At 38.8% G+C, this 16,519-nt stretch overlaps 1 protein-coding gene across 3 annotated transcripts in view; it reads left to right on the plus strand.

Annotated features, from left to right (window-relative positions):
* USP9X (ubiquitin specific peptidase 9 X-linked) overlaps positions 1-16,519 on the plus strand; it is a 94,785-nt gene that overhangs the window by 20,388 nt on the left and 57,878 nt on the right. For all 3 annotated transcript variants that reach the window (XM_033083869.2, XM_033083877.2, XM_033083885.2), the window contains exons 2-10: positions 3,313-3,566; positions 7,134-7,279; positions 7,582-7,661; positions 11,621-11,733; positions 12,066-12,284; positions 13,371-13,486; positions 13,736-13,987; positions 14,065-14,203; positions 15,767-15,919. In XM_033083869.2, coding sequence (XP_032939760.1) covers positions 3,471-3,566; positions 7,134-7,279; positions 7,582-7,661; positions 11,621-11,733; positions 12,066-12,284; positions 13,371-13,486; positions 13,736-13,987; positions 14,065-14,203; positions 15,767-15,919 — 1,314 coding nt within the window. In that variant the 5' untranslated portion in view covers positions 3,313-3,470. The remainder of the gene's footprint in view (positions 1-3,312; positions 3,567-7,133; positions 7,280-7,581; positions 7,662-11,620; positions 11,734-12,065; positions 12,285-13,370; positions 13,487-13,735; positions 13,988-14,064; positions 14,204-15,766; positions 15,920-16,519) is intronic.

Below are 16,519 nucleotides of genomic sequence, written 5' to 3' on the forward strand. Positions count from 1 at the left end.
TCAGCCTGACAGAGCTCAAGAAGCATTTGGTCAGTGCTCTTGGGTACATGTTGTGACTCCTGGGGTTGGTTCTGTGCTGTGCCAGGAGTGGGACTTGATGATCCTTGTGGGGCCTTTCCAGCTTGGCATATTCTGTTGATTCTGGGATAGTGTGCTGAATCCAAAATCTGAAATAGTAAAAATGAGATGTATATAAAAACTAACATTGAGTATCCATTAGAATTCAGCTAGATACAGGCAGTTTGAATTGTTCTATTGGGCTGTCTGTACACTTAAAACCAATCAGTTTACATTTGTTTAATTATAAATAGGTTATGAAGGCTATTCTTCAGCTGAGCCAAATTGTGCCTTGGTGTGTTGTAACTCTAAAAAACTGAAATCGAATAGTCTGAGTTAAAGAAGTGATGCAAATTCAAAGTTTCATGGTTAATTAGTTCTAGAGAGATTAAAGCAGTGGTGTGTTCTCCGTGGGCATGCAGTTTGATGTTTTCTCTGAAGCATAAATGGTAAATGAGTGGCTGAAAACAGGTCTGGTAAACCTTGCCTTCTAATACTGTTTAAATTGCGTGAATTGGATTATGATTGCATTTATGTAAGTATGTTTATATATGCTGTAATTGAAAGGAAAATACCTGAACAAGGATATCCCTGCAATTGAGAACATACAGACACTACAAGAAGCAGTCAGATGATTTATTGGGGCTGGAGTGGTTTTAGTTAGCTGCAGCAGAACTTGAAGTTACTATTGTGTGTCTTGAGGACATCAAACTAATTTGGAGGGAGAAGTGATGAATTTGCTTAGGAAGTTGGCCTTGTCTAATGCACATGACTAAGACAAGTGAAATTCTGTGGAAACCCTGAAACACACTTTCCTGAGAATGTTAATTTAAGTAATATACATGGAGAATTATAATTAGACTCTTAAGCAAACAATTCCTAAGTAAGAGGAAGGAAAAAAATTAGATTATTCCTTCATGTAAATGTTTTGTATTTACTGGCATCTACAAAATACATAATATTATTTGTAGATTTTGTTTCAATCTATGAATTTGCAAGATTTTGAGTAAATTGGCTTTTTCAGTAGTAGCTTTCTTGTATCTCCTGGTTTTGTTACTTGCCTTGAGCAGAATGGAATTTACAATGCTTTGCACAGAGGCAAAACCTGCAGGTAAATTCACACTAATGTCAGTCAGTCTGACCAGAGAGCTGCAGTTTGCCCTGGTTCCCTGGCTGGCTTTAGGGTGAGTACTCTCTGGCCTTTCAATGCACTTCAGATAATTAAAGAAACTGAAAAATAATCTGTCTTGGTACATTTGGTGGGGTTTTGTTGTTGTTGTTTCCTTTAGTACTCTGAAGCAGCTCATTTCACGATAATTCAGCCCAAAGCATTAGAATAGGGAAGAGATGAAATCAAGGAGCTTGTCCTTGGCATCAGCTGTTGTGGAACTGCAGCTGCCAATGGACACTTCTGCCTGCTATTTAAACCAGCCTGGACTAGGGTTGCTGCTGAAATGAGCTGTTTTACCCTTTTCCTGCTTCTTTGCTGCCTCACTCCTTGTGCCAGCCCAAGTTTTTGATGTGGCTGTTGTGTGACCCAGCCCTGTTAAGGAAGAATGGTGGTGATTAGAGAAGGTTTGTTTTGGTGGTTGGCTTAGGGCTGCAGAAGAGTGCAGTGTGAGTTGGCAGCAGTTTGATTTCACTGGTTTAAACCTCCATCAGGTAGTGCAGGGGAACTGACTGCATTGAACTGCAGTAGACTGCAGTGTGTGTGTATGTATATATATGTGGCAGGAAACTCACTCTTGCTGGTACTTTTCACATAGTGATCTTTATAAACATCAGTAGAAAACAATTAAATAGGAGGGCATTTTTTAAAAGCATGGATTAAATACCAAATACATTAATTTTAAAAATTGCATTTCAAAAATCAGTTTCTTCCTAAAGAAAGTTTTGAGTTGGTAATGCATTTGTTCTGGACTTAGTAGGCTTACTAAGCCTTATGAATATGAATTATGAAAGTTAGAGATGGATTGCAGTTGAGTGTTTTGAAACAATACAGTTTTATTCAAAAGTGAACATTATTCTAGTGACAATATTAGAAATCTCTTAAGTTTGTTGTTTCTGTTAATATTGGAGACTGGGCAGAGGAGTTAGAGTGTATTCAATCAATTTTTATAGTATATGTAATGCCTTGCAAATTCACACAATATAAGAAAAGATTTTTAAATGTCTTGGAGAAAGATAACAGCATTGAAACTTGAGATGAGGCATCATAATAAAACACTTAGGAATATGCATAGTGTTAAAAGAGAAATTTCACTCCAGTTGTTAACTTGAGGTTTTGGTGGTTGGATCAGGAACTCAGCACTGCCAAATGCATCTTGCTGGAAGCTCATACAATTCTTTCTATCACCTTACTTGGCTTTTAAACTTTCTGAGAACTGTTTTTGTTTTATGTGGTGTTTAGAAGTCTGAGTTGCCTGGGAAATTAAATTTCAGCTTCTGTAGTTATACAGGGCATGGTGGTACAGAGTGGAATTGCTGTTATAACTTAGTGGCACTTCTTTGTCTGTATATAACACAGTGAAGTTGAAACACAGTGAATATGGAACTGTTGATGTACCATTACAAGTTCAACAAATCTGATGTCACAATTTTCTTCATACAGTCTGCTAAACCACTTGGTGGGGATGTGATGGGCTTCCTAGTGGGGCTGAAGGGCCAGTGGACCCAGGCTTTCATAGGCACATGCTGGATAAAGGGAATGCAGGTCAAATTCCCTGGGTGAATACTGATGTGCTAAGAGGGGTTTGGCTGCAGGATCTGTATTAGTCTCAGCTGAGGTAGAATCAGTCTCTTAACTCCCTCTGACATCTTTAGTTAGTGTCAGGAGTAGAGTATTGGAAAAGATTACAAATTTGGCTTTTTAGGCTCTTAATCAGGTCATTTCTACATAGACCTTGAGAAGCACCATGAATTCAGATGGAGAATCTACTATAGGAATTCAGGCACAAAAGAGTCAGAGTAAACAGCTGCACACATTTACTCTGAATACAGAGTAAACAGCCACACATTTGGAATTGTGTGAGTTTCTCAATGATATAAAGGTGATTATAAATGCAATTTTTACTTAGAGCATTAAAATAATGTGAAATATTTCAAATGTGACTTTTTCAGTTGTAGTCAATAAAAAGAAACACTAAGTCTAAAACAGAAGATTTTCTGTATGTTTCTGTAATGTTCTTTTCCAGGTGTGGGTTGTGTTTCCATGCATATGTTAATACAAGAATTGTCTTTTTTTTCCCCCTCCAGGTTATGCAATGGTCTCTGCAAGATGGCATGTTCTTGAGTTGGAGCTTTTTAAGGCAAGCATATGCTGGTACTTCAACTTTACTAAGTGGACTATAATTTCTTCTCTCACATCAACTACATAAGCAGACAAAATTGCAAAGATCTGCCCTGTGTCGAGTATGACAGCCACGACTCGTGGCTCTCCGGTAGGAGGGAATGATAGCCAGGGCCAGGCTCCTGATGGACAGTCCCAGCCTCCCCTCCAGCAGAATCAGGTATGGTGTTAACAATCAATTCATCTAAAAATAAAGAAATTTGTTATTTGGAAGTAGTGTTCCTGAATTATTTGAATTTGTATATTTATGGAGATTTCTTATTAAGTTAGACATTTTTGTGTGTGTCTGGAAGTACAACAGTGTTTTTAGGGATGAAGGCAGTAGTATTGGCTAAGTAAGTATGGTTAGAGAGCATGGCATTGCAAAAAATGCTCCCTTTTCAGGCAGTGGCATAATTCTTTCAAGCATACCTGTTTTGGATAAGAAGCTTTCCTGGATTAATACCAAAAGCTTCCTCAGAACCACATTGTAGAACCTGCCACAGATTGGTAAAACCACATTACACCTGCGAGTTGGGTTTCTGCTCTGTTCTGCAAAAGCACTTTCTGGATAAAGCAGCTCACTCAGGTATCAGCCCTTCCAGAGCAGCTGCATCCGGGTCTCTGTTCATTGTACTCGACTTCCTGAACAGCTTCTCATGTTCCTTGCTTTCAGAAGAAAAGCAAAAGCTTTCATGTATTACATCACAGTGTAATGATACTTTTTTGTTGGGGAAAAAATACCAGAAAAGTTGCTTTTAAACAATATCATGTAAAGCCAAAACCATTTAAGAGAAGAGTCATGCTTTGTTATTTGATTCAGTATAAAAATGATATTTTTTTAATACCATGAGGTTTAGTGATTGTACTTGGATATGTGTGGTGAGCTGGCCCTTAACTGCCAAGGAAGTCTCCACTGTTGCTGACTCCTTCTGCCTCAGTGGGATGGGGAAGAGAATGGAAGGAAAAAGTGAGAAACTGTTTGGGCTGAGATGAATGCAGTTTAATAAATGAAGGGGTAGGGGGAAACAAGTGATGCAAGTGCCATCACTCACTACCAGCTGATGGATGCCCAACCAGTCCCCAAGCAACAGCTGCCTTGGGAAAAAAAACCTCTTTGTTTTATTGCCAAGTGTGAGGCTCTGTGACATGGAGTGTCTTTTGGGTCATTTCAGGTCAGCTCTCCCGGCTGTGTCCCCTCCCAGCCTCTTGCCCTGCTAACTGCTGGGGACAAAGCAATAATCAGAGGATGGGCAAGGTGTGAAGGGACAACTGGTGGTCATCTAATCCAGGCTCCCTGCTCAAGCAGAGTTCCCTAGACCACCTTACTGGGGATTGTGACCAGACAATATATCTCCAGGAAAGGAGACTGCATAACCTCTCAGGAAATCCATTCCAGTGCTTAGTCAGCCTCACTGTTAAGTTTTTATTCATGTTCAGGTGGAACTTCTGTGTTTCAGTTTTTGCCCATTGCCTCTTGTGCTGTTGCTGGGCATCACTGGACAGAGTCTGGTCCGTCCTCTGACTCCTTTCTGCAGATATTGATGAGGTCCCCTCTAAGCTGTCTCCATGTTAAATAGGCCCAGGCCCCTCAGCCTTTCCTCACTGCAATGCTTCAGTTCCTTCATTATCTTTGCTACTCTCTGCTGTACCTGCTCCAGGAACTCTACATCTCTCCTGTACTTACGAGCCCCAGAACTGGACACAGCACCCAGGTGATCCTCACAGGGCTGAGCAGAGGGGCAGGGTCACCTCCCTGACCTGCTGGCACTGCTCCTCCTAGTGCACCCCAGGATCCCATTGGCTTTCTTGGCCACAGGGACACGGTGCTGGCTCAGGGACAGCTCATTGTCCACCAGGAGCCCCAGGTCCTTCTCCCCAGAGCTGCTTCCCAGCAGGTCAGTCCCAGCCTGTCCTGGTGCCTGGGGTTCTTCCCCAGTGCAGGACCCTGCATTTGCCTTTGCTGGGTTTCAGGAGGTTCTCTGCCCACCTCTCCATCTTGCTGAGGCCCCTCCCAGGGGCTGCAGGGCTCTCTGGGGTATTGGCCCCTCCTCCCAGCCTTGTGTCACCAGAGAACTCGCTGAGGAAGCATTTGCTCCTCACCTGGATCATTGATGGATACATTGAACAGTCCTGGGCCAAGTATTGAACTTTGGGGGCCACCACTGGTGACAGGCCTCCAACTGGACCCTGTGCCACCAATTACCAACCTCTGGGATCTGCCAGTTCTCAATCCACCTCACTGTCCACTCACCCTGGCCTTGCTTCTTGAGTTCATGAATGCAGCTGCTGTGAGAGACAGTGTCAGAGCCTTGCTGAAGTGAGGCAGACAACATCCCCTGCTCTCCCCTCATCCATCCAGGCAGTTGTTTCATTGTAGAAGGCAGTCAGGGTGGTCGAGCATGATTTTTACCTCTAGTGAATCCATGCTGACCTCACCTGATCATCTTCTTGTCTTCCCTGTGGGTAGAGGTGCCCTTGAGTGAACTGTTCTGTCACCTTTCCAGGGACTGAAGTGTGGCTGACTGGCCTGTAGTTCCCTGGGTTCTCCATCTTACCCTTATTGAAGACTGGGGTGACATTTGCTTTCTTCCAGCCTTCAGGCACCTCTCCTGCCTCACTATGGTTCCAGCAGTTCTCTCAGCACTTGTGGGTACATCCCCATCAGGGCCCATGGACCTGTGGATATGAAGTTTAATTACATTGTCTCTACCCAATCTTCTCAAGCAAAGGAAACTTCCTTCCTCCAAACCTCCTCCGCGGCCTCCTGGCTGAGGCAGCAACAGGACCACGTTTTCCCCATGTATTTATTTTGATTGAGATGTGTTTGAGGAAGTCCTTGTTGTTACCCTTGACATCCTAAGCCAGATTTAATTAAGTGAGCCCTGGCTTTCCTCATTACATTTCTTCCTACTCTGACAACATCCCAGGTGGCCTTTCCTGCTTCCACCTCATGGTGTCTCCTGCCTATATCTAAGTTCTGACAGGAGTTATCAAAGAGGAGAACAGACCTTGAATCTGTGTCAGCACTGTTCACCAGCAGACAAAACATTGGTGTGTTACCAGTACTGTTTTGATCACAAATCCAAACCCCAGCAATCTACAGGCTGCTGTGAAGAAAATAACACTCCCTGCCAACCAGATGTGATATGGCAGGTGAAAAATGTTCTTGAGGTTTTGTCTTCTTAAGTCTTGCTTTTATTGTCAGTTCATACTATTTCTGTGTATGAATAATAAGCAACATTTACAAGATGCATTGTGTTTTATATGGCCTGTCAAAGTGGATGTAACAATCATGTTCTTCAAGGTTGATTAGTAGATGGTTATAGTAGTGAGTCACTCATTTTTAGCAAACTCTTGAAGAAAGTGTTTTTCGTGATTGTTATCTTCTGCGCTTTGTTGAAAATTATCTCTCTACTTAAAGTAATCAACTTTCCTGGACAAGATTTGTTAAAACTGGAGCTTCAGTGTGTTTATTTCACCTTCTGCAAAATGATCTGCTGACAGCAGAAGCTGTTACCCGGAAACCCCACTTTCCTCACTGGGAAAGTAGCTTGGTTTTACAATTGCGAAGATCGAGAAAAATATAGCACATTTTATGTTCTGTTTTTTGTTAATAAATCTGATTTTTTTTTATATTGATATGTACTTGAGATTATTCTTTGGGATACATTATGGCAGAAAACTGCCAAAACAAGGGGAACACAAGTGCAGGTAGTACTTAAAGTATTTTCCATCCCAATTTTAGACTTCTTCACCTGATTCTTCCAATGAGAACTCCCCAGCTACCCCGCCTGATGAGCAGGGTCAAGCTGATGCTCCACCCCAGCTTGAAGATGAGGAGCCTGCATTTCCACACACAGACCTGGCAAAGTTGGATGACATGATCAACAGGTATTTTCACACTTTTTGGACAAGGTGTAGGTGATTTGTGCAAACATCTCCATAGTGGAATCAGAATGTTTGTATCTTTGTTTCACTGGATTTCTTGAAATGCTTTTTTAATTGGGTAAAGTTGTAAAGAGAAAGAAGCTTAAAGCAGAATGCTTTTTTGTTTGGGTTGGTTAGTGTAATACTTGTCAGGGCATTTAAAAATCTATGTACTGAGCCTATATTTAAAAGCATTACAATGGGGCAAGGATTTGTGATTTTTCAGAATCCCAATTGAACTTGGGTTTGTTTGTTTTTGAATATAGGCCTCGATGGGTTGTTCCTGTGTTGCCGAAGGGGGAATTAGAAGTTCTTCTAGAAGCTGCTATTGACCTAAGTAAAAAAGGTAACTGAAAGACATTTGATTATTGAACTGGTGTGCAATGGTTTTTCTTCTTCTTTTGAATTCCTGGTGAAGGCTTAAAAGTTGTCACTAATTTCTGTTACAACCCTGGTCGTGAAGATTGTTTCAGAGTGCTATGCAAAATCTTCACGGATGAGAACTTTAAAAAAGCCATTAATGTAGTTAGAAATAGGTGCCTTAGCACGAGTAGGGAAGTTAAATAAGCTCAGAGATATAAAAATCCTGTCATTCCTGTCATACCTGTTTTCTGTATTCACTTTGATATCAGACCTAGTGGGTTTGGTCTTCATAGCAGATGCTAAAACTCAAAGAATTTTAGTTGTTTTTATTTTTTAATAAGTTTCTAGTCTAGCTTTCAGATATCTTGCGATAATTTTTGTTCAGATTTGGCACATGTATACTTATAAGAATATCAGAGAAAAGTTAAACTATTAGTCTAAACATGGCTTAGACTAATAGTCCTACCAGTGCTTGCTGGTGTCTGACTTGGGAGAAAGAGGGTTCCATATCGGGACAGTGTATGTGTTTGTTAAATTGTACTGGGGAGATTGACAGGTTTGCCAAGTGTTCTGGAAAGTTCTGTTCTCCTGGGAGGTTGCTTGTGTTTGAGTAATAGGAAGAGTCACAGCAAATTTTTAGGATGTCTACATTTACCAGCTCTGTGTTTTGAATATAGCATCATACAAAGTGCCTGCTCTTTCTTCTGCATAGATGCTGGCCCAGGGCATCTTCATTTCCATGGTAATAAATGTTTGTCTTAGGCAGCTTTAAGATGAAAAAGCTAATTGTAGTCACGATATTCTGTGTTGTCTTAAGTCTCTTTTTGCTTTGGACCACTCAGTGAAGACACTAAAGTTAGGGTGCATCCTTGTGATCCAGCACAGGATAATGACATATTGTTGCCAACACTTGATTTATCAGCTGAAGTTGTACTTGGAATTGGTGGCTTTGAGTGTAGCTGGGTCTGGCAAGAATCCTCAAGCAAGTGTAGGATGTTCAGGCATCACATCTGTTCTGAAGGAAAAAAAATACCAGCTTTTCAAGAGAAAGTGCAGCCACCTTTGTGTCTGCATTGTTGGAACAGTGCAGTAAAAAGAAATTACCTGCTTGTGATATGTGAGAGAGGAGATGTATGTTCTGCCAGCTGTTAAGTCATCTTTAAAAAGAAAAAAAACAACCCCAAACCTAAAAGCTGTCAATGCAGTGAAGTAATAAGAGCAGAATGACATTTCTAGCTTCTTCTGACATCAGTGTACTTCCTCAAAGCATCAGGCTTAGTTGAAAGTTCCCCAAAAGAAAAGCTTATTTTTCCTCTCAAAGTTGTGAAAAACATTGGAAACATATTCATATGCTTTTGCACTTTTTTTTTAATGAAGTTGTTGGTGTGCAATTCTAGAAAGTACTTCTGTGTTGCCCTCTAGATGAATTCCTATGTGTGTATGCAAGGGTTATTGGATAAGGAGAAAACAAGGAAAGCCCCTAGTTGTTTACTGTGTTATCTTTACAACTGCATCCTGGATTTTTGGAGGGTTTTTTGCTACTTGAAGTTACGTGGTGGCTAACATGGTTCCTTTTAAATAACTTCCAGTTCCCAGGGAATATGATAGGGTGTAACTTGGTGTAACTGACACTGTTTTGGTAGCTCAGAGCTTGGCAGACACTGTTTGAGAGTGGGATTTATATAGAGAAGCAATAAAAATGGTTCTGTTGTGTATATTTCTTAATAGATTAAACTGCTTCATTATCTCAGTAACATCTAAAATTGGATTCCTTGCTACCTGTCTGTGGGAATTTTTCATCTTCTGACAAGATCTGTTTCCAGAAGGAGGAGCTGAAAGGACAGATTGAAAAATAGCCAGCTTTTGAATTACATAAACTCTGTATTGCTGCCTGTATCTTATTTAAATTGTGTAGCAACAAAACTTAGAAAGACCCCACTACATGTTTTTGTCAAGCACCATTTTCTTGTGGTTAGGGCTCTTTAGTAGCTTTTGTTCCTAACACAGCCAATGGCCATCAGCATTCTGGAGTGACTGCAGGGTCACTACTTCTTTGTGACCCTGGCTGTAAAATGAGTGATATTTGTATCATCTTTAAATCTTTTCAAGAATTACAATGGAAAGGGACATAACTGAACTAATTGAAATTACGTATATGGAATGAGTGTCAGCATTACCACCCTCAAGTGAAAGGAGCAAATTTGACAAAGTAACATGAATCCTGTTAAACTGTAACTTGCATTGTTCCTGGCAGATGCACCCAGCTATGGAAAATTCTCTTTTTAAGTGTAGGCATTTATCTATAATTCTTTGTTAAACAATGAGCCATGATACTATCAACAGATAGTCTGGAGTTATTTGCTAATAGAAGAAAACCTATTTGAAAAATAACATTTAATAGCTGGACTGATGTTTATCTTCACAATAAATCTGGAATACTTACAGAGTATTTTCAGTAATGAGATTCGCACCAGAAATAAATGTCATAGTGAATTAGATACTATAAATTTTAAAAGAGTAAGAAATGGTTTATTTTAATGTTTTGTTTTTTATAGGCAAGAATATTCTCCACTCTTTTTTTCAAAAGATTTTATTGCTCTTAACATTTACACTCAGTTTTGAACATGCTGCCAGAACTTTCCAATGTGACACATGCAAGCAAGATGCAAGGCAAATTCTGGAATTTATAACTTACTTGAAGTGAAATGACATTTCACTACACAATATAAGCCTTCAGACTTTTTCTCAAATCTGTGTTTTTGATGAATTGCACGGAATGGGAAAGAGAGGGAGACCCTAGTGACAAAAATTAAATCTGTGTGTGCATGGGCACATGCACATCCAAAAGTTAGGCCAGCCCAGTAACGGGAGTTGTTTTCAATAACATCTAAATACCATCTTTATCTCTCTCAAGATGATTCATCTGCATTTCTGTGGGACCACTATTGAAGCTGTATCTTCTGCATTTCCTTGAAATAGTTGTTTTTACTCCTCTTCATTCTCTGGTTATGCTGTTAGCAAGTAGATAAGAGAGAACATAAAGAAGAATGGAAGATAAAGATTGTACTTACTGTTATTTTTGCTAGTATATATATATCAAAGTATTTAGTAAACATGGGGGAAAAAGCCAACCCAGATCACATGTTTTTAAAAACAATTAAAAATTATGGAAAGGAATGTAATTTTTTGAGGTGGCTTTACTAGAACATTAATCCATCAAGTTTTTTTTGTCCATTTAAGCTCATGTAAGTTTGTTTTTATCCAAGACTTGTTTAAAATCAGTTTTGAAACTTTAAACACCAAACCTTTGAAGTCCAAATGTTGTGATTTAACCCCAACCAGCAACTAAGACCCACACAGCCACTTGCTCATTGCCCCTCCACTGGGATGGGGGAGAGAATCAGAGAGGCAAAAGTTAAAAAACATATAAGACAGTTTAACAGATAAAACAAAAGTGTGCTAGCAAAGCAAACCAAGGAATTCATGCACCACTTCCCATAGCTGGGCAGGTGTTCAGCCATCCCCAGGACAACAGGGTTCCATCACATGTAGCAGTGACTTGGGGGGACAAACAATATCACTTCTAACATCTCCCCCTTCATTCTTCCTCAGCTCTGTATGGTTTGGGATATCCTTGTGGTCCTTGGGCTCAGCTGTCCTGACTGTATCCACTCCCAAATCCTTGTGCACACCCAGCTTACTTCCTGGCAGGATGCTGTGAGAAGCAGGAAAGCCTCGGATATGAGAGTGCTGCTCAGCAGTAAAGAAAACATTGCTGTGTTACCAGCACTGTTTCCAGCCCAAATCAAAACACAGCCCTGTATGAGCTACTGAGAACTGATCAACACCAGTGCACCAAGTCTCTGCTTTCAACATTTAAAATGTTCATGTAACAACTAATTCCATGTCTAATAGTTTGTTGTTCTTTCTTATTTTAAATAGGCCTTGATGTCAAAAGTGAAGCATGCCAGCGATTTTTTCGGGATGGGTTAACAATATCCTTCACAAAAATCCTTACAGACGAGGCAGTGAGTGGCTGGAAGTTCGAGATTCATGTGAGTTTTTAATGTTATATTTCTAAAGAGCATGGTCATTTAAATAAGGAAGGAGACTGCCTTTGTGATTAGGGGGGGACTGTAAAAACCGGGTCTAGTCTTTGAAACTCAGTAGTGAGTTATGAGAACTCTGGTATGCATGGATCTGAACAGGCAATGGGGAGTCATCTTTCTGTCAGTGTTTTACTTTATTGCCTCCAGTGTTTTGGAAGGAAGTAAAACATGAGAGATTATTTGGGGAGGACCAGAACCGTGCATGTTCTGAGTTTATAGTTCATATTTGTTGTGCAGTCCCCTGCCACATTCTTACTTGTTCTTTTTTTCATTAACAGAGATGTATTATTAACAACACTCATCGGCTAGTGGAACTCTGTGTGGCCAAGCTGTCCCAAGATTGGTTTCCCCTTCTTGAACTTCTTGCCATGGCCTTAAATCCTCACTGCAAATTCCATCTATACAATGGTACTCGTCCCTCAGAAACAGTTCCTGCAGGAGTCCAGCTCGCTGAAGATGAACTTTATGCCCGTCCTCCTGACCCACGATCACCAAAAGTATGAGAGCCTTTCCAGACCTGTGTATTTTATTCTGTGCAATATTTCCTAATGACTCAGCACCTGTAGAGAAGTGTTTTTAGGCAGGCAAAAGCACTCTTCAGTCTGTCTATCACTAAGATGTTCTGCTGCTTGTGACTCCTGATTTAATGTACATTTCCCCTTCTAACTCTTCCTGTCTTCACCACAGTCAAACTGTGTCACGTGTTTCTGTGGTAAGCTGGCGCAACTCTGTTGGAATTCCATTCCTACTGTGTTAATTGGCTTGCTTGCATTTGCCAGTTGATGGGTTTACCATCTCACTTAGCATGAAATTTTGTAGGTGACACATTATGAAGAGGAGATTGTGATAAAGTAGGATTTTTTTCTCCCTTACTGTTTCCAATTGTGGAAGAAATGTTTTTAATTGGACATGAGATACTACTGTCATTGTGGTTTGTTTGGTGGCTTTGGTTTGGTTTTGTTTTGGGGGGATGTTGAAGGTTTGGGTGTTTTACTTGTTTGGGTTTTTTGTTGTTTGTTTTTGTAGCTGTGGTTTCTTGGAGTTTTGTTTTTGTTGTTTTTGGGGTTTTTTAACTGAAGTGAAGATTAGCAGTCCATCCTGGTTCTTTTTTTAATTTAAATTTTTTTTCTTTAGTGGAACTACTGACTACTGATTTGTAAGAACCAAGGATAAAAAATTCCAGTGTCCTTGGACTTGCCTTGCACTGCTAGTTGTGTTTAGAAGAATGTTACTTTGCATTCTTAATCTCTTTCTATGTGTCATTATCACATTCAGGGCAAAGAAAAAATACCAGAACTGTCAGACTTTATTTAGTAATTTAGCAGCCAAAGCTGGACCTAAATTATAGTCAGTTTTATTCCTATGTATTTAATAAATGCCTTTGAGTAGCTCATATACAGCACCTACTCTGACAGATAACAGAAAAGATCTTTTTACCTGTTTCTGAGCATTTCCTTAAAACTGAATATGTAAACTGTTGTATAAAGATTTTAAAAAGCAAATATTGTTATTAACAGGTACTTGAAAGTATTTCTAGATGGTATTTTGTAAATATCAGAAAATAACTGTTTGTTTTATTACAGGGTTGGCTAGTAGATCTTATCAACAAGTTTGGCACATTAAATGGATTTCAGATCTTGCATGATCGATTCATGAGTGGATCAGCATTGAATGTTCAGATCATTGCAGCTCTCATCAAGTAAGTTTTTTTTCTGAATAATGGTTTAAGCATTTGCAAAAGTTGGGCTCAGTATAAAATACATGTTAGCAGAAAGCTTAAAATTTTATTGAAGCACTTCCTTTCACTCCATCTCTTTAGCTGACTGTGTCTACCTTCACCATTTTGTGTGCTTCTAAGTAGATATGAGTTTCTTTAATTGCATCTTATTATCATAATATTGCAAGACTACTGATTATGACACTTTCCTTTTTTTTCTTTGTTTTTTAGGCCATTTGGACAATGTTTTGAATTTTTAACATTACATACAGTGAAGAAATACTTCCTTCCAATTATAGAAATGGTTCCACAGTTTTTAGAAAATTTAACAGATGATGAACTGAAAAAAGAAGCAAAGAATGAAGCCAAAAATGATGCTCTGTCAATGATAATCAAATCTCTAAAGAACTTAGCTTCAAGAGTTCCAGGACAGGAAGAAACTGTAAAAAATTTAGAAATATTTAGGTTAAAAATGATTCTTAGGTAAGATGCTACTCCTAATATAATATGCCACTGGCAACATTTTTTTCCACACTTCTTACATTAAATTTTTCTCACAGGTTGTTACAAATTTCCTCATTCAATGGTAAAATGAATGCACTAAATGAAGTCAACAAAGTAATATCCAGTGTGTCATACTACACTCATCGACATGGAAATCCTGAAGAGGAAGAGTGGCTCACAGCTGAAAGAATGGCAGTAAGTGCTCCTTTTCAGTGAAGTTCATTGCACAGATTTTGTTTCTCCTTTGTACTCCAACTGTAGAAGTAGCTCTGTATTGTGGATCCAGCGCACACTATTTTTTTTCACATACAGTGTTAGAAACATTAGGTATCATGTAATTGTAATAAAGCACTTTCGTAGTAACCTTTCTGTGGAAAAATGCTGTATTTGAGTCAAAGCTGCTGTTGAGAAATACTTTTCAGTGCTGCTAAAAACATGGCACAAAACCAAATCCTTGAATACTGTAGGTTTAATATAGGGTTTTAAAATACCCAGAGAAACCTAGATAAAACAAGTGTGATTCATTTGAAACTTCAGTGCCACAGTAATTCGAAATTTAATGGTCATTAAAATAAGGATATAGTCTGGGTTTGGTGCTTCAGCTTTTTCCCATTGGAGTTTTAAGTGATTACTCTGCTTCTCACATTTCAGAAGCTGGATGCTTTGGTACAGAAAATTCTAGATACTACATTTTTATTCTAATCAATACTTTGTATTTTGAATACTGTTGCTTGAATGCATGCATATGGAATATGAAAATGAGCAATTATAAAACTAAAATAAGAAGTATTTTCTCTTAATCTTTGTGAAATCCAGTTGTGTTAAGTGATTTTTATGCTGTTCTGCCCTATCTTTCTGACTGACCACCTGTTGTGAGGTTTGCAATCTACAAAAGGATATCTGACAAGAAAGAATAATGGCAGTTTTGACTTTTTAAAACAATAGGAGAAAAATAGTCTCTTTTTTGCATATTTTCTACAGTTTGGCATCTCATACAAGACCAATGGTTTTAACTGAAAACGTCTAGATCTCATTATTTCATGAGACCAGCATTTGAATATTATAAGTCTAATCAAGGACACTGTGGAAATTACGATGCTGTGGATGTTTGTTTTCTCTTTCAGTGCTCAGAGCACATCCTGCTTTGCTTCACTTGGAACAAAATGGTCTGACTGTGTCAGTGACACCACTGAGAAAATTGCATCTCCTTAAATATGACTTGAATATTTGCCTTTGGTTCAGTTAGAAATATTTCAGAACTCCTAAAAGTGGCAGTACTTAAATAATCTTTTTTATATTTCAGTCCTTGCTTAAGTCCTTGTTACGGGATGTGCTCTAAGTGTACCAGTACAATTAGAAGTGTTTTAAATGATCTGGTTTTGATACTTAATGATTGTGAATTGGAAGATAAAAATTTTGTTTGTTGAATAGGAGAGTTAACTCTTCTTCATATTGGCTTCTTATTTTTGAAATTGTTGGAACATTTTTATGCTCTAAGTTCATGATTATAATATGCCTGGAAAAAAATCCGTCCTAAGATAACACAGTGAAGAAGATTCCAGTAATAATCCAGTAATATACTGTATTATTTTAAATGGTGGAGTTTTTTTAATTGAGAGAGGAAACTAAAGATAAAAGCCTTCCTGTTGTGCTGCATCTTTTTTAATCTGCAATAGGTTGGATTTTTATTTTGTAGTTTAAATATCAATGATGGCACCTGAATAATTTGAGATGGCACTACTTTCTTTTTATATTCAGGAATGGATCCAGCAGAACAACATTTTATCAATTGTATTAAGAGATAGTCTTCATCAACCTCAATATGTAGAAAAACTTGAGAAAATTCTCCGATTTGTCATCAAAGAGAAAGCTCTCACTTTGCAGGATCTTGACAACATTTGGGCTGCACAGGTAAATAATTCAACTGCTTGTCTGCTGCTGCATAGGAGAAATCTCCTTGTATGTCATGTTGAGAAAAGAGCCTGGGCTGCTTCTGCTCTGTGTTAGACAAAGCTGAAGAAAAAATTGAGGTGAAATGGTGTTCATTTTGGGGGTCTTGGAGCTTAAAATTGTCATCTCAAATGTCTCCAGTGGAAGGGCTTAGCTACATGTATATGTAAAGCCTGAGGGAACAGTCCAGAACATTGTGCAGAGATGATCCTTTTAAAGTGTTAAGGAACCTTCAACATTGTGCAGAGACATGATACATGATAGTGTAGTATTTTAAAATGCATGAAGAAATATGTGTTGCTAGTCTCTGAATTCCCTACAGTTGTGTTTTTCCTGAGCATCACTTTTAATAAGAGGAGAAAAAATCTGAAATTTGAAAAAAAATGTCTTCCAAGCAATTACCTTGCTCCTAGTGCTTGGAAATAGGACATGAGGATAAGCTAGTGTAAGTCAAACTTTCTGACCTTCCAGAAAAATGTGAATATGTGGTGCAACCCTTAAAAATGGAGGTAGTCCACCCTAATAGTTGAAAAAAAAATACTAAGAATAAATAGGAGTCAT

The sequence above is a fragment of the Catharus ustulatus genome, chromosome 2 (assembly GCF_009819885.2).
Source record: "Catharus ustulatus isolate bCatUst1 chromosome 2, bCatUst1.pri.v2, whole genome shotgun sequence".
In the NCBI taxonomy this organism is placed as follows: Eukaryota; Metazoa; Chordata; class Aves; order Passeriformes; family Turdidae; genus Catharus; species Catharus ustulatus.